General features: G+C 40.6%; 1 protein-coding gene across 2 annotated transcripts; it reads right to left on the bottom strand.

The window, feature by feature from the left end:
• Window positions 1-3,956: 3,956 nt before the first annotated feature.
• Window positions 3,957-16,477, bottom strand: st8sia2 (ST8 alpha-N-acetyl-neuraminide alpha-2,8-sialyltransferase 2). 2 transcript variants are annotated; one of them, XM_054733098.2, is made up of 7 exons: window positions 16,166-16,477; window positions 14,814-14,864; window positions 13,030-13,170; window positions 12,697-12,954; window positions 10,991-11,284; window positions 7,455-7,590; window positions 3,957-4,028 (listed from the first exon to the last, which is right to left on the bottom strand). In XM_054733098.2, the coding sequence occupies exons 1-7, from the start codon at window positions 16,261-16,263 to the stop codon at window positions 3,993-3,995; spliced, it is 1,014 nt and encodes a 337-aa protein (XP_054589073.1). In that variant the 5' UTR covers window positions 16,264-16,477; the 3' UTR covers window positions 3,957-3,992. The 2 variants fall into 2 exon arrangements, with proteins under 2 accessions (XP_054589073.1, XP_015820009.1); XM_015964523.3 differs by lacking the exon at window positions 3,957-4,028 and having other exon boundaries at window positions 7,098-7,590.
• Window positions 16,478-18,164: the final 1,687 nt, after the last annotated feature.

The raw sequence follows: 18,164 nt of genomic DNA, 5'->3' as shown, positions 1-18,164 counted from the left end.
TTTGTGATTGGCAGTCAACTGATCAATTAATTTTATAGAAGTTTAATATTTGTCCTATTATTTGAAAATGCTTTTTACCAAAGCTTACCAATTACACTCTATCCATCCATCCATCCATCCATTTTCATCCACTTATCCGGAGTCGGTCGCGGGGGCAGTAGCCTAAGGCGAGAGGCCCAGACTTCCCTCTCCCCAGCCACTTGGACCAGCTCTTCTGGGGGAATCCCAAGGTGTTCCCTGGCCAGGTGAGAGACATAGTCCCTCCACCGTGTCCCGGGTCTACCTTTAGGTCTCCTCCCGGTTGGACATGCCCAGAAAACCTCACCAGGAATGCGTCCAGGAGGCATCCTGACCAGATGCCCGAGCCACCTCAACTGGCTCCTCTCGATGTGGAGGAGCAGCGGGTCTACTCCAAGCCCCTCCCGAATAACCGAGCTTCTCACCCTATCTCTAAGGAAGAGCCCAGCCACTCTTCGGAGAACACTGATTTCGACCGCTTGTATCCGCGATCTCGTTCTTTCGGTCACTACCCAAAGCTCATGACCATAGGTGAGGGTAGGAACGTAGATCGACCGGTAAATCGAGAGCTTCGCCTTCTGACTCAGCTCTCTCTTCACCACGACAGACCGGTACAACGCCCACATCACTGCAGATGCAGCACCAATCTGCCTGTCGATCTCACTCTCCAGCTGTCCCTCACTCATGAACAAGACCCCGAGACACTTAAACTCCTCCACTTGGGGCAGGACCTCATCCCTGACCCGGAGAAGGCATTCTACCCTTTTCTGAATCAAGACCATGGTCTCAGATAACTCTAGTTATTTTTAATTACAATGATGAAATTAGAGTTTTAGAGGCTCACATACAACAAATATTGTTGTGAATATATATTTTTTCAACTAACTTGCAGGCCTCTTAGTGAGATTATAAACAAAGATTTTTTTTTAGCAAAACCAAATTTTATATTTGCGTACTAACCACTTTATTGTGCATATATACTGTTAAAGACCACATCCTTCAGGTGTAAATTAAGCATATCTGTATTTTTTTTAACCAAAAGTCTTAAAATCTGTTTTATTTTGCTGCTATCACAGATATTAAATTGTCAAATCTGACCAAAATCTCTAGAATGAATGTGAAGGTTGTAATCTGGTTTCATTAAGTGTTCTGAATTCTGACAGCAGCAGGGTTTTTGGGGCCATTTTGAATTGTGCTTATGTGTAAATGTTTAAATAATTACTGAAAAAAAAAGTTTTCCTCAGCAGCCTGAGTTTGGTGAAATAGTGAATCTTTTCTAGAGGTCGATAAGCTAACAGCAAGGTTGAATGCAGCCAAATCTCCAAATATTTGCAGTGGTTTACGAAAAAACTCTTTTATAGTTCATTAGGCTTCCATTATTTTCTCATCGCAAGGTAATTTTTTTAGCAGGATTAAAATTCCTCCCCATTCACCTCTGGGTGCACCAGAAGTGCAAGAAGCAGGAAGCCATCTATACTGTAGTGGGTGAGGTGGTCATCAAAACCATAGACATCATATGGTGCATTTGATTTACCTCGGAAGATGGATCTAGGAATGGCATCGCATCCGAGTTAACCTCGCTCTGGTTATTGTAGTCGGAGAAATCAGGATTCCAATATTGTGACGCACACCTGCCAAGTCATGTCATGTTCAACAAACCAATCTGAAATGATTGGAGCTTTCTGACATGGTGCATTATCCTGGTGGAAGTGGCCACCAGAGGATGGGTACATGGTGGTCATGACGGGATAGACATGGTCAGAAACAATGCTCAGTTAGCCCGAGGCATTTAAACGATTCCCAATTTGAACTAAGGGACCTAAAGTGTGCTAAGAAAACATCCCCCACACCATTACACCACCACCACCAGCCTGCAGAGTGGTAACAAGGCATGATGGATCCATGTTCTCATTCTGTTTACGCCAAATTCTGACTCTACCATTTGAATGTCTCAACAGAAATTGAGACTCATCAGACCAGGTAACATTGTCCAGTCTTCAACTGTCCAATTTTGGTGAGCTCATGCAAACTGTAGCCTCTTTTTCCTATTTGTAGTGGAGATGAGTGGTACCTGGTGGGGTCTTCTGCTGTTGTAGCCCATCCGCCTCAAGCATTACGGTGTGGCTTCACAAATGCTTTGCCGCATTCCTCGGTTGTAACGAGTGGTTATTCCAGTCAAAGTTGTTCTTCTATCAGCTTGAATCAGCCGGCCCCTTCTCTGACCTCTAGCATCAACAAGGCATTTTCGCCTACAGGACTGCCGCATACTGGATGTTTTTCCCTTTTCACACCATAATTTGTAAACCCTAGAAATGGTTGTGGGTGAAAATCCCAGTAACTGAGCAGATTGTAAAATACTCAGACCAGCCCGTCTGGCACCAACAACCATGCCACGCTCAAAATTGCTTAAGTCACCTTTCTTTCCCATTCTGACCTTCAGTTTGGAGTTCAGGAGATTGTCTTGACCAGGACCACACCCCTAAATGCATGGAAGCAACTGCCATGTGATTGGTTGATTAGATACTTGCATTAAAGAGAAGTTGAACAGATGTTCCTATTAATCCTTTAGGTGAGTGTATGTGAGTTTTGTAAAATAATCACATTTAAATCAAAAGTTACTGTTGATATGGAGAGCTGCCATTTAGGATGTGAGGTTGGCGTTCCGAAACTCTTCCGAGTTTTTGACTGGGAGGTCCGACTTTGAGGGGCATTTCATTTGAATTTTCTTACTCATACGTCGGTATTTCCCAGTTCCAAGGACAAATCGAACGCACCAATAGACAGGACATGGACTGGCGCTGTAGTGGGCCGCCATCTTGGATGGGTCTCCATTCGCCCCAAGTGCATTTATTTCTACTCAGGATGTTTACCCAACTAAAAAACATTTTATTATGCTTTTTCACAAAATCAGGCATATGGTTTGGCATGATAATTAAATATACATTTAATTAAAATAATTAAAATATAAAATCCCAAAAGGTATGCTAAAAAAAGCCAATAGTAAATCATCTCACATGATCTGTGTTCAATAGTATGCCGGCTGTTGCAACCGTATAGGCTGCATGAAAAACGGACATATTGCGCACTCTGTGTGATGGCTCCAGTTGGGTTTGGAGTGAGGAATCCATCCAATATGGTGGTGGTGCTGTTACGCTCTCCAGCGCTCAGTGGCGCGTCGACATATTTGTGTCTATGATCAAATCTTTTCCGCAGAAACAACCCTCAAAATGATGAAAAACATCCCTTAAAGTGTATTGAATGGTGAGGGTAGCAGGTTTAATGATTAACAACTTGCTCTCAGTATTTTAGCCTGGAGTCAGAACTAAACTCCTGTGAATTCTGGTTTCTCTGGTCTGAGTCCGTAAATAAACAGCTAATAGGCTTTCTACTTATTGACGTAAAATGTGATTTTTTTCCCCCTGGGCTCCTTCAAATTAAATCTTTTTAGGATCTCAAACTAACAAGTTCTCAGAAGCTGCCTGCTTAGTTTCTCATCAGCATGTACACCCCCCAAAACAATAATAAATCTTAAATTTAGTAAGTTGTTTACAAAATATTAGAATCACTGTTTACCCCAAAATACGTAACCTTGTTTCTGAGGGGCAGGTTTGGTTTCCGTAGCTGATAGTAGATGACCTTCAGCTGTGATCTAAGTATCTACGGTTGCAGCTGCTGAGCTTTATCCTTCAAATCAAATGCTGTCGACATTTTCAAACTGAATGTGTTTGTTTATAAAAACATATATAAACCAATAAATGTGAATCAATTCTGATTATTGATGTTTTTTTCAATCAAACTCTTGTGTTTTTCTTTATGATTTTAATATGTAACAGTCTGCAGATGCATTTGTTTCTCTTAGGCATGTTGTAAATTCTTCTTTCCGTGTGTGTGTGTGTGTGTGTGTGTGTGTGTGTAATCATGGAAAAAACCTGCTCACGTAAAGTTGCTAATTGTAGACTTTTATTAGCTCCGAGTCAAAACGTTTCCCCTGTAAAATAAACCAGTCGTAGCTGTGAAGACAAAAAAAAAAAAAAGAAGTTACATGTTTTTCTGGAAAACAACTTTGACCCAGATGTGTGTTCCATGTCTTTAAAGCAAAATAAAATAACTTCCTTTGAAGTGTTGAGTCTTTAAAGGGAGCGGTGTGGAACATGTCTGCGTTTTGATCTTTTACACGGGGTTTTGTCACAGAAAAGTACATTCACATTGTCATAAATGAACAGTTCAAGTGTCTATGAGATACAGATTTAAATATGCTCAAGTCCTTTAAGTCAGGATAAACATGCAAAGGCTAAATATTGTCAGAACATTTGACAGATTTGAACATAAATTAGATGAGAAGTACTAAACTATACAATCTGCAGCCTCGCAGAAGGAACTAAATGTCAGAAAGCTTCAGAAGCTGCAACAAACTTCACATTCTGAGTTAATTAACTTAATAGCATCGGTCACAGAGAGTTGCTATTTTCTACCAAATTCAGACAAGCTTGCACAAACAAACCCTTCATTGCTCCAGACTGCTGACATTTAAACTTTCATGTCTATTCTTAACTTAATCGGCGGCGTAATGAGGCCGACATGCAAGCAAACAGTCGCATCCCGTCAAAGCAACACTCTTTTGGACGGATCACATGGCCGCAAATGCATGAGAGGCAACTGGTTTAGTTCAGATGCTTCCAATGTTTCTGGGAATTCTTGTTAATGAGGGAATTTCTTTTGGTTCCAAAAGAAAAAAAAATTGGCTAAAAAAATGAAAATTCCTAGAAATGTTTATTTCCACAAGGGTGGCAACTGGGAAGTACAAAAATATCTTCCAAGTGTTAAAATATTTTTGCTTCAAAAGTCTGACGCAGGCATCCAAATGAATATTAAGACAAAACTGCAGCCCTACAATGTGGAATTTGCTGTTTGTGTGCATTTTTAAGCTGCACTGAAACACAGACGGCTCCTAATCTATTAGGAATTAGTTATAAACCTTAAAAAAGTGGAAAAATCCTCTTAAATATTGCCGTTTTTTATTATAGGCATCGTTACATCTACAAAACCAACCTGCTACAGTGTTTTAATACCAATCCAAAGTCACTATACATCAAGTGTCCCCAACTCCAGACCTCGAGGGCTACCGCCCTGCTAGTTTTCTGTGTTTCCTGCTCTTTCACACCTGAATGGAATAATTTAATCCTCTACTTACCACGTTCAACTTTGCACAGGCCTGTTAATTACTCATTCAGTTAAATCAGGTGTGTAGGAGCAAAGAAACAGCTAACATATGCAGGATGGTAGCCCTTGAGGACCAGAGTTGGTGACCCCTGCTTTAAATCACCTTTTTTTGCCAGGAGTATTTAATTCCGGTACTGGTGGGCCGGTATCCGGTACCTTTTAGTTTTAACTCTGTTTCAACATGCTTGATTTCAATCAGTAGGTGATCAACATGCTTCTGCAGAGCCTGATGAGCTGCTGTACAGGTGATTCAACCACCAAATCAAGTGCGCTGGAGCAGAGAAACCACAGAGTCGTGCTGGATATCAGCCTTCAAGGACCAGAATTGAATACCCCTGCTTTATGCTAACACAGGCGAAACAAGTTTGTAACTCTTCAGCCTCTCAGTGTTTAACACAAAAACGGAGAGCTCATCATTCAGAAAAGCACCAGCACATTCATTTAAAGGCTCACTTTTACCACGTCGTACAGCAACAGCGTGACCTCTGCAGAAACTAGGTGCTCCTAGAATAAACTCTGCAGAGTGACTCAACTGTTGGCTAAGTAAACATTCACATGTGAGCAGCTGCTTTGTTCTCCTCACAGGAGTTTCACACAATCCAAGCCAGTCGTGGGTTAACGCCTTCTTTATAAGAAAATACAAAAAGGCATTTTTCTTTTTAAATTAGGGGAACTGTTAGAGAGTGAAACATCAGCTCTTTTAGGAGGTTTTCGTGCAACATAATTCATTGCTTTAAGAAAAGTTTTTTTTTCTTTGTACATAAATCTTCCCTGATTATTCAGTGCTTCCATCTTGTGGCTCATAAGAGACTCACAAGAACCTTCGTGTACATTACAACCTTTAATTAAAAATTGCAGATCTCTAATATTATTCTATAATTTAAAAATTTTGTTTTACTGGTGATTTAAATCCAAATTTTTAACAGAATAGTTTGAATTCACAAAATGCAAGAAAGACATTCTTTTTTTCAGCAAAACATACTAAAACATCTTTGGTACGTTCTTGCTGTGTCTGATTTCTAATTCCATTTTTGGTTCTTTTTTAAAACACAGAAAGGTTTCTCTTTACCTTGCTTGCTGACAGTTTTGTTTGCAGCTGCAAACTTCCCCAGAGCTGACGCTGATGGTGGCGTCAATTCCTACTCCGTTTATTTGCGGGCAGCAGAGGACGTTGTCGCCCTCTGCTGCCCGCTCTCCCCTCTCCGATGATGCAGTCCCATGCACGATCCAACAAGTAAACTCCATCATCTCTGTTCATGGTCCCACATCCATGTCTCCTTATCTCGATAGCTTCCTTTATCCATCTTTTGTATTTCTGTTGTTCTGTGTTTATGATCCTTGTGTCGTCCCAGTCCATTACATGGTTTTCTCTTGTGCAATGATCTATTACGGCCGATCTGTTTATTGTACTTTCTGCTTTTTCTTTTGCTGCTCTTGTGTGTCTTTGACATGTGTCTTTCTCGCACTCCTTTCTATGTTCTATTGTTCGTGTGTTGGGTTGGCGCCCGTTTTCTCCTATGTATGTTTTATTGCAGAGTTTGCATGGGATTTCATAAACGACTCCACATTCAATTCCAGCTGGTATCTTGTCTTCTGTGTGTACTAGTCTGTTTCTAACTGTTGTGTATGGTTGTGTTGGTGTGTTTATGTTGTGTTTTTTCATCGTTGCTCTTATTTTTTCTGTTATGCCTTTGATGTAAGCAAGGTAAAGATAAACCTTTTCTGTGTTTTAAAAAATAACCAAAAATGGTACTAAATTTGTCTGCTCGCTTGCTTGCTGCAATATATCAAATTACATCTTTCATTTGGTTATTTTTGTCACACAAAAAGGTGTGTTCTCTAAACATAAGCCTCAGGATTTAAAACCATCTGTCGCCTCCTGGTTTCATCCTAGAGGATTCATGGTTGCTATAGAAACCTCATTAAGAGGTAAGATAAACTAGCGTGATGAGTCAAAACAGTGGCCTGTAATAGAACGAGTTTTGTTCAAGTACTTCTTCATGTTTTTCTTTAAAAGAATACAAATTCAGGTGAGATGATAGGTTCAATTTTCAGTTCTGGAGATCTTTCTGCTCCAGGTCGCAGGTCCCAGTGTGGAGCCGCAGCGCCCCCTGTCTGTGCAATGAGCTTAAGGTCCTGAACTCCAGCGGCATGGTGTGAGGGCTGGAGCTGGAGGTGTATTCATACTTTAATGTGTCGTAGTAGTGGTATTTCACCGTTTTGCCTTTTGGGTCCAGGGGAAACGGCCAGAAGCCATAAAGGTGGATCTCCTCACAGAAGCGAGTGGCCATCGTGTACATGAGAAGACCGGTGGTAGGACGCTTGATGTGGACGTTATTAGTCAGCCAGTACCTGTCCATAATCAGAAAGCCATTAGCTGCATTGGTAAGGAGAATGAGGCAGAAACACCTAAAGGCTCAAGTACCGTACACTAACCTGACATCACAACTAAATGCTTCATGTTAACCACAACTGTTTCTGAGTTGTTCTGAACTTTCTTCTTTGCGTCTTTCGAAGAACTAACAAAGAAACAGGGACAGCGTAACAAGTGGCAGGCGCTTCTCGCTATCTAATCAGGACCATGGCCAGCAACAGAATGACTGATGCTTTTGCATTTTGCACTGGCGGACTGTCCTGTTATGAAGCCTTCTGATGGTAAGTGAATGATTTCAACCTTCTCTGACTTTGTAATGCATTTGGTATTGTTGACTAAAATTTCCCGCACGTACATCTGGGGAAGCGTACTGCAATGAATTAATTGTAATAGCTACAAACTCCACTACACATGCACATGTCATGTTTGTGTGTGTATGTGTCTGTCTATCTATCCATCTATCATCTATCATCTATCATCTATCATCTATCTATCTATCATCTATCTATCTATCATCTATCTATCTATCTATCTATCTATCTATCTATCTATCTATCTATCTATCTATCTATCTATCTATCTATCTATCTATCTATCTATCTATCTATCTATCTATCTATCTATCTATCTATCTATCTATCTATCTATCTATCTATCCTTTTTTTTTAAATAATTTTTGGACCCACCACTGGTTGTTTAAATCAACACACAAGCTCTCCAGGAACCTGATTTATTCATAAAATCTTTAGTGGAAACAGCTGCTGGATTGATCTGATGAAAAACAGCTAAAATCTCCATTCTGTTCTTCTGTGGACTTTTCAAAATAAAAGTATTTGTACCATTTCTCTTTTTATTCTTGTCTACTGTCAAAAGGGAGTAGTTTGTAGATTAGGACTTTGCCTGCATGTGTGTGTTTTATTAGCAAAATATCTCATGATTTGGTCTATTTTATGCTTTAGTTGTTGTGCTACACACACTAAGACCTGAGAAACTTTGAACAAAAAAGCTCACAAATTAGCATTTTCACACTAACAGAAATATTCAGAAATCTTAATTCCTGATCTATTTGCTCGATACAACCACCATCTGTGTAGCAGATGTAGTTTTCTATCTGTCTGGTTTCATAAAATATGAATATTTGGGGAAAATTTGCTGCGCTGTGGAGGAAAACAGAAGGATTTTCTCCATGCCGAAGCACAAATCTTGAGAGCAGGATTTGACATATTTCTTACTCAATTTTGTGTTTGTTTTGTTACTTTTGTCTCTGCAGGTTGTTTTATTCAGAACGGTTTACAAGCAGTGCAGGATAACCGCCTACAGCTGCAGGTAACAAGTTACCAAACATGGCTGGTGGTAATAATTTGGGTAGTGACTCATCTTCAGCCATTTTTGGCAAGTACTTAAAAAAAGGATAATCAGAAAGGAAATCATAGCCTGTTTGTAAAACAGAGAGATAGCTGGAGCAGACAAAATAGGATAATTTGTTCAGTGACCAGCACCGGAGTTTGAGCTTTTTAATGAGGCTGGAAACATTCAGAGCTGAGAGGCAGCAAATGATGTGTTTCACAAATTCCTGCAACATCTAAATGCTCATTAGTGTGAATAAACAAGTACATTTAATGTTTTTCTATTTGTGTTGCTGCAGGGCCCCTCAACCCATGAACAATCTGCACATTCATAATTATGCAAGACAGGATTTTATAAAGGAGATTTCTTAGTGAAAGATGTGATAATCAGACTTCATATGCAATTTATTACAAGGAAAAACTTTTAAATCCAAGGCTTCATGATGGTGAGAATTAGATGGACAACATGAGGTCGATCTGCACTTTAAATTAATCCAGCATCTCCTCCGGTTGCCTGGCAATCTCTGAGTGATGACAGGGCTCACTGAATCCTGTTGTTTATCACCTGGATAAAGTCAGAGCATTGGAGAGCTGTGTCTCTGTGGAAATCTTACGCTGTCTATCAGGCCACGATTCATTAGACCTCCCTTAACTTTTACCCAGGAGGCTGATATTTATGGTCTGATTAGCACTGACGGCACAGAATTCACTCAGGAAGGACTTTTTTTATTTAGTTTTAGCGTTGGATTATGAGTGAAGAAGAGAAAAAAAAACTTCTCTTAAATTTAGCTGAAATCTGTAGGAAGTTTGTCGCTCAATTTGTCTGTTCAGTGGACAAACAAGGCTTTATTCACGATGAGTGAGAAATGAAAACTAGAGGAGAGGAATATTGAGTTGGTTGCCATCTGCTACTTTGCCACTTGGTGTCACTAAATCCCACAAATTAGTGGTTTCTTAAATATGATCCAAATACCCAGCCTTTCCACAGGATGCATGTGCAGTGTGTAATGTAGTAAATGTATTCAACCCACAGCCCCCCCCCCCCCCCCCCAACCGGAAGTGTTTCAAATGTGAAATGGGAGCAAAAGTGTTCTACACAACTGATCCCACAAGGTCATGGAATCATGGAAAAAATGCAACACCCCACCTGATTTCAGCAGTTCACTTGATAACAAGTAAAAGAAAGATGGCAGCATGTCTCTAAAAAGGTCTGTGGTCTGTTTTCTGTTCTGTTTGCCTCTGCTACGAAGGTTTCACAGGAAGCGACGTACATTCTTAAGCAACTGGAAATCTGCACAAGACTTTTATTTTGAAAGTTCTCTGATGTTATACACTGCTTTTGTGTTTGACTTTTTGTCTGGCTTGATCTGAACTGCAGAGTTTGACACAATCTGGATGATTAGCTCGTAAACAAATAATTGACTTGAAACATAAGTGGTGCATCGCTACGCTTCTGAAATGCTTGCAAAACACAAAGCTTCGCGGCCGGGAGAAACTCATCCATCGATTCTATCAACAGCTTATTGCTGTGCACTACATTTGGTGGACAATGTACGATGCTTACGCTAGCGGTGGAAAATCCCAGTTACAGCAGTTTTAAGATTAAAGTATTTTGCCTTGGTTTTGGCCCAAGTTCGACTAGCCATTAGCTTGTCAATCTTGTCAGAACTCTGTTTCTCTAAACAGCGGCAATTCGAAGAGTCGTCTTCATCCACAGAACCCAACTCCCAAAATTCTAAACTGTTACTTTAAATAGAGAAGACATATTTAAACCAGACGAATACATTTAAAATACTGATTTTTAAAGTATTTAACAGGTTATTTTTGTGGTGATTGTCAGAATATTTTCAGCAAGATTCCGGTTTCCTGCTGATTCTTCACAGGCGCCCACTCAACATGCTTCATGAGTGCAGAATCAATTTGTTCAGGATGGGGAGAAAATCAGCTTATGTCCCAAAATGTCAGACATTGTGCGGCTCACAGGTGTTTGCACTAGATGGTGAACAATGGGAGCAGCAGCTGTGTTTCTTACCCTCTGACGGCGTGGAGAAGGCGTAGCGATGGGAAGGCCATGCGTACATCCACCGTGTGCAGCAGAATTAGACGAAGGACCCACTCCACGCGGTCCTCCCCTCTCTTAGCCATGAAGGCCGGGATCCACAGCACGCTGCCGCTCAGGTTTCGGAGGCGCTGCAGGAAGCGCTCCTTCCACTCCTCAGTGACCAGGTCCTGGAATGCTCGCTGCACCACGGAGGGGTTCATGGTAACCAGGTTGGTCCTCCAGCCCACATCCTGAGAGTACTCCTCCACTGGAGCCAGGTTACATCTAACATTCAGATCATTTCCTATTAATATGTGTCTTCACAAATAAATAAAATAACTTTTTTTTTTAATCAATCTGCTTAGTAATGTAAAATATGGAGTTTGGATGATGTTTGGGGCTTTTGTTTTTGGCTAATTTTCCACTTTCTTCTTCGGGAGTCTTCATAGGTCCATCCTGAGGATGACCAAGCAGTCACTGAACATAAATTATGTATTCTTGCAGCCGCAGAGCGTCCAGAGAAGAGAAGAGACTGGATGTCCCTACTGGACCTGTCGACCTTGTTTATGTCAAGGCTAAAGCTAGTGCTTTATTAAGTAAAATGCACTCAAATGCAATTCAAATCTAAGTAAAAGCAAATTGGGCCTGTTTTAATCTGTTGAGTATTCTGGAACACAGTGAAGCCTTCACTTTGGTACTTTGGAGGGACTAACTAGTTTCTAAATATGTAGAATCCAAAAGTTTAATTTAAAAGTTTCTCAATTTATAAATTTTACTCAGGCTATTTTCCCCGTGGCTAGGAGGTCTTATAATCAAGAACAATCTGAATATTTACTTTGTCAGTTTACATTCCTCGTGACGTTTTTGCTGCATTTAGTGTTCATCTCTGTTGAACAGCTGGTGGTAAGAAAACAACTCCGAGCTAAAATAATCCATACCTGCTCCCTCAAACACCGTCAGCCCACTTTGTGGAAACAAATGAAGGCCGACGACTAAATTTAGCTGAGACATTATCTTCCCATCTTGTGTGCCAAGCAAGTGCCAAAGCAAATTCCTCCGCTCCTCAAAATGACACACTTCCTGTTCTCTGTTTTCAGCCATGATTCAGCTCTCATACTGCAGCATGGGAAACCCCCCACCCAATAATCTCTTCCACTAAGAAAATGAAAGGTCTGCAAAAACCTGAATGAATTTATGAATTAAAGACCGGAGCAATCACAATTTTTGAAGATGTTGATTTCCAACTCCGGTAAGCTACTGCTTTGATTGGTGTTTTTCACTGTAGAGTTTCACTGGAAGAGTCAGAAACACACAGTTGTACAGCTGAAGCTACAACACAACCCCAGGCAGGCTTATTTATCTTTGAATACATGAATCACACAGCGTGACTCCTCTAGTTTGCACCCAAACACCAACACAGGAGCCTGGTGGCTTCACTCACTGTGTCCTGTTTGTAAATCAGAGCGAGTACCAGCAGAGCCAGTGTTTCCCTAAGAGGTACAGCACGTTCCTGGCTAATGCAAAAGCCTTTCATAATGTCAATTTCATGTATAATTGCTCTCAGCTATACGCGAGTTGTTTCTGATTTTTTAAATCATTAAATGAGCTCGGAAAGCTTCTCCCAAAGCCTAAAAAGCTGAAACGAATTTGTTGAAATGTTTCTATCATAGCTTCTTTCATGCGGAGGGAAAGCCAACCTGATAACAAAGTCGTGCGAGTCGATCTCTGGTCCACAGCTGCTGTTCAGCAGGATCCCAGAGTTACCCACGATGGCACACTTCCTGTGATGCTGGTTTTTCATTGGGGACGCAGTTGGCAACAGACGATAGAGATTTTCTGAAATGTTTGTGGTGCTGTGGCGATCAAAAAGGTAGTGGATGATGTCTCCGGGCTTCAGCATGCCCTTCAGGATCGAGATGTCTCTCTCAGGGTCGAGGAATCTGAGAATATTCTTCCTGTAAATCAGAGGAAATACGTGATAACAGCCTCTTGTTAGTGGATCTTGGAGGGGTGAAAGTGATGACACATACCTGATGAAGCTGGAGAGAGTCTTATTGAAAGTCCAGCGGTTTGAGGAGTGTTTGGAGCTGTTGCTGCAGCACGGACGATGAGGAGCCACGTGTTTGATCATTCCTGTCACAGCAGTCGGATCCAGCTGGACCTCAGCCTTTCTACATGACAATTCAAGTAAAAAATGTTGCCCTTTAAAAATCTGATCAGTTGGAGCCATGTTGTTCTTCCCCATGTGTCGTCTGGATTTCCTCCATTTTTTAAAAGATACTGAACTTATGTGACTCTTTGATTTTCTAGCCGAGTTAAGGTTAAGGTTTAACAGCATTAACCCTGACCCTGAACATGAACATGAACAATCTGAATGCCAGTCCAATTCACACAGAACACAATAGTGAAAAACAAACTAAACATAAGTAACTGCAAAAACAAACACACAGTTGAAGCAAACATTTGAGCCAATTGGCAATGACTTGCAACTGATGCTGTAAATAGGTCAGCACTAAGGGGCTTTGAGTGTCACAGAAGATCTAAAGCCAATCTAAAGGAAAAGCAAACAAAGAGCACGACATCTTGGATCATTTACTTTAATCTATATCTGTAATGAACTAGCTGATTAAAGCCATTATCACTTTAGGGTGAACTAAAAGGGACTCCAACAATGTAGATTTAAAGTCTTTTTTATGCTAATTTTCCTCCAGATCAACCTCAATCATCCTAATCATTTCCAAACAGACTGATTAATTGAGGATTATAATTAAGCTATAACTCATACGGAGGATGATTATGACTCCAAACCAGTTTTATATTCCATTTGATTGTGGTGTAACTTTAACTTCAGACTCACTGGATGACACACTGCTGCGTATTTCTATCAGCTACCTTACAAATGTTCTGACACACTCACTCTCAGCGACACAGTACAGTGACTCACTGAGCTAACAAGGCTGCAGAAAAGTGACCCAAAGAAAAAAAAATTAAATAAATAAAAATAAAAACACGCACACATAATTTAGCTCCTAACTGGTGATCTATTTCATAAGGTCCAATGAAAAAGTAATTTCTGAACACATTTCCAATGTTTTTGCTTTTCAGTCACGTTTAAAGCAACCACATTTCATTATTAGACAGAAATTACTGAGTCACTTTGTATTTACTGAGTAAAATCAAAAATTCAGTTTTCAGATGATAGTTACATTTATTGAGGGAAAAATCTATCTGAACTAACCTGACCTAAATAGCATTAGCAGGCTAAACGATCTCAAAAAGCAACCACCCGGTTATGAAAAAATCCCCAAAACAATCAAATCAAGAACATCTTAAGCTCTGCATGTGTCACTTGGTTCGTGTTGAGGTCATAGGTCACAATTCAACAATAAGAAAGAGAAACTGTAAAAATAACATCCACGGGAGAGTTTTGAGGCCAAAATGTGTGTTTGCGAAAAAAAGAACAGTCTGCCTCACATTTGCCCAAAACTATTTTGATGATCCCAGAGACTCTTGGGAGAATCTCTTGATGACTGATGAGACAAAAGGGGAACTTTTGGGAAGATGTTCGTCCCTTTCTACCTGATGTGAAACAAACAGTAGCAGTCAGACACGACGGAATTAGTGTGATGGTCTGGGGCTGCTTCGTGGTCTGGATGACTTGCTGTAATGATGGAAACATGAATTCTTCTCTCATCATGAGGAAGGTTATGTTTGATTTTTCATCTGAAATATTTAAGGTTTGCAAAAAAGCTAAAAAAGAAAAATATTTTAACCATTTTTGTGTAGGGGTGTGTGTGTGTGTAATGTTTCAGACCTGTGTGGTTTGAGCCGGTGTGAGTTCATCTTCTTTGAGTGTTCGATATTTCTGGGAAGAGAAAAAAAAGTAAATAGATTTATGAAACACTCACAGCATTTTCCATGGAAGGCGCTGAGTGGATTCAGCATCAGGGGTGAAGTGTATACCTCCCCTCAAGTCAGGATGAAGGTGAAAAGCACACATCAGTGCATTTCTGTGTGAGGGATCCTCTTGGCCCCATTTGCTGATGTAATAAGAAGACATTTCCCCGTAATGGAGCCTTATTACACAGAAAGGAGGGTTGCTTTACAGGTTGCCACCGAATGCACCATCCCTGATGAATTTATGTTAAATGTACTTAACATGCATCCAGATCTTCAAGAGTCACACACTTTAGAAAGCATGACCTTGGGAACATCTGTTAGGCTTTGCAGCAAGCTGACAGAATAAATGAAAGAGTGATGAAGTGAAACCGAAGTCGGCTGTCAGGCCTTTTTCAATCTTCGCAGAGCCCTGCTGGCCTTTAAATATGCTCCTATTAGGCAACGTTTATGCATAATTGGTTCTGGTTCTCTTCTCCCTCAGCGAATCATAAACCAATGTGACCTCATTACAAAGTGAGCCACAGCCGGGTAATTGCATTCAAAACAAAACGTTCTTCCTGAGAGATAAATATGGGAATCAAAAGCTTAAAACAGAAAAACAGAGACAAAAAAGTGTTTGTTTCATAGTAAAAGGAGCATCCTAGGGAGGAAGAGGATGAGTTTTCTTATATTGTGCTAAATTGCATTTTTCTTGTAGATCACATGGAAGTAGTACAAAATATAGGTGACTTGGAAAGTCTGGGCTGGACTACTCAACATTTCAAAGTGAAATGAAAAAGAAGAAAAGGAAAGCCTCTATTGTCCCCTTTTTACCTCCCCCCTCAATCTGTCCTCCCCTCTCCACACACACACACACACACACACACACACACACACACACACACACACACACACACACACACACACACACACACACACACACACACACACACACACACACACACACACACACACACACACACACACACACACACAGTGGAAATGTATCCCATCCCGCATGCAGGCTGCTGCTGCAAGACAAATAGCCTCCTAATCCTGGGAGACCCGGGCAGGCGGGCGGGCTGATGTGGGAACAGCTGAAGCACCCAAGTGTTATAAAGGTGGAAACAAAAGCGCACAACATTTTAAATAAGAGCAACTCTTTAAAACTGTTCCTGCATGCACACCTGATCAGATCTGAGGGAAATAACCTGCTCGACTGCAAACAATACACACCACACGCGCGCGCACGCAAAACAATTAGATAAATAACCGTGTGTTACTCACGCGGCTTCTTTCTCTACTTCTGCCACATCACCTATGATGAGAAGAACAACCAGCAGCGTTACGAAGCCGAAGAGCAGCGAGCGGAACATGAGCGGCATGGCTGATGGGGGGAGAGCGGAGGGGGTGAGGAGGCTCCTTCCACCTACATTAACCTTCCTATCATTAAAACAACCGAGAGGATCATTCCTGTCTTTGTTCTAATCGCCGGTGTCGGACACTCCCACGCAAGCTGCGGTCCATTTCTGCCCCCCTCTTCCTCCTCCTGCCTCCTCCTCCTCTGGATGTTGTGTGTATGTGTGTGTGTGAGGGGTGTTTCTGTCTCCCCGACGCAGCTGCCGCCGTCTCCGCTCTTGTACCACTCTGCTCTCCCCAGTCAAACTTTGAAAGTGTGCACCTACACAAGCAGCCTTAAAGGCACAGAGAGGAGCAAAAATCCATGTAACATCATTAAGATCAGAGAGAATTCAAGTAAATCGCAGCATGCAGGAGATGGAGTCTGAAACCTGAAAATCTGAACATTACCGGTAATAATCTTTCTCAAACGTGCAGAAGCTAACTCAGTGATATATTCACACCTGAAGATCACTGACAGGAAACAATCAAATTAAAATATCTCCATTTTCTTTTTCCTTTTATTTTGTTGTCAAATGTTTATTAAAAATCTTGAATCATGGTTTAGAAACAGAGCATCCTCCTCTGTGCTTTCTCAGTTGAGAGTGCTGATGTCAGGAATAATAATAAATAAATAAAAAGAAACACTATTTCCTCCATCATCTACTGAGCAGCTTCATTTCTCTTCAAACAAGCTGTTTTTTGTGCTGAGACAACTAAGAGAGCAGTTGTATCTTATTAGCAGTTTTTCTCAGCAGATAATAGGAATAAAAACTAAAATTTGCATAATTTACCAACAGTTTCATGCTTTATACAAAGACATACTATAAAATAAGAGAAAAAGCAAGCACAATGTAAAAAAAGCACTTGAGTGTCATCCTAAAATTAGCAAATGATGAGTGGCACTTTTCAAGATAAAATATCCCAAAGCTAATTAGATGATTTGAAAAATACAGATAACTTTTAAAAGAAGCATGAGTTCACTGATATAGTCAGAAGAAGACAGATCCATATCTTGGAGCCACAGAAGAATAGGCCCTGTCTCCTTTATTCTTGAATGGGGGATGAGCAGCAAGCCTTGAACAGAGGACACCGGGGACCTGACTGAGGTCTGAAGATGTAAAAGACTCTGTTCAAATCAGAACCAGGATCTTGAAATGTACCTGAGAATAAATAGCAAGGCAGGGGAGTGACATGAGATAATTTAGAGGATTTAGTCAGGAGCCTGGCAGTAAAATTTGCAATGTCTGTAAATTGCATTACAATAATCCAAGCTAAACTAAACAATAGCATGGATTAAATGTTCCTTTTGAAAGCGAGAAACAAGTTCTCACATTTTTTTAAAAGATGCAAACAGGATGGAATCAGAGATTTAACATGAGTACCAATCAAAACACCCGGAGCCAAATGTTATCCCAAGACTTTAGAGAGGACTTTTGTTAAAACACCAAGAGACAAAAGGATTTCTATGGTTATTTTCTCAGGTGCAAATATAATTATTTGACTTTTCTTATTATTTAATTGAAAAAAAAAAGGCCAGCACTTAGATGAATCTAGACCAATGGCTGGGGAAACATGTGCATTGGTCCTTGCTGAAATCTGATTGGCCCGATGAAGTGCCCTTGCCCTAAAATTATTTAAGGTTTTGTGTAAAAACACATTGAGGACTCCAACCGCTCTTCTTGCTAAATTGATGTCATGAACTAAACAAGGAAAAGAAGAAGGAAAATGGCTGAGTTTCCCAAGCTTCACATCCTTCTTCCAGGAAGAAAGAAGGAGCATTAAACATGGAGAAAATCATAAATCTGGCCATGTGGAAAGTGGCAGCTTTGTGGGGTAAAGAGATTCTGCTTCAACGTCATTTAGGCGACTTCTGATTTGTAGTAAT

The sequence above is a fragment of the Nothobranchius furzeri genome, chromosome 4, assembly GCF_043380555.1.
Source record: "Nothobranchius furzeri strain GRZ-AD chromosome 4, NfurGRZ-RIMD1, whole genome shotgun sequence".
In the NCBI taxonomy this organism is placed as follows: Eukaryota; Metazoa; Chordata; class Actinopteri; order Cyprinodontiformes; family Nothobranchiidae; genus Nothobranchius; species Nothobranchius furzeri.
This window is presented reverse-complemented; position numbering and strand designations above follow the sequence as displayed.

Excerpts from the sequence above, each read along its gene's own strand:
- st8sia2 (XM_015964523.3), bottom strand. The coding sequence starts at position 16,263 with ATGCCGCTCATGTTCCGCTCGCTGCTCTTCGGCTTCGTAACGCTGCTG. Across the intron at positions 14,865-16,165 it reads GAAGTAGAGAAAGAAGCCGC|AAATATCGAACACTCAAAGA; the intron begins GTGAGTAACACA and ends TTCTCTTCCCAG. Across the intron at positions 12,955-13,029 it reads ACTCTCTCCAGCTTCATCAG|GAAGAATATTCTCAGATTCC; the intron begins GTATGTGTCATC and ends TCTGATTTACAG.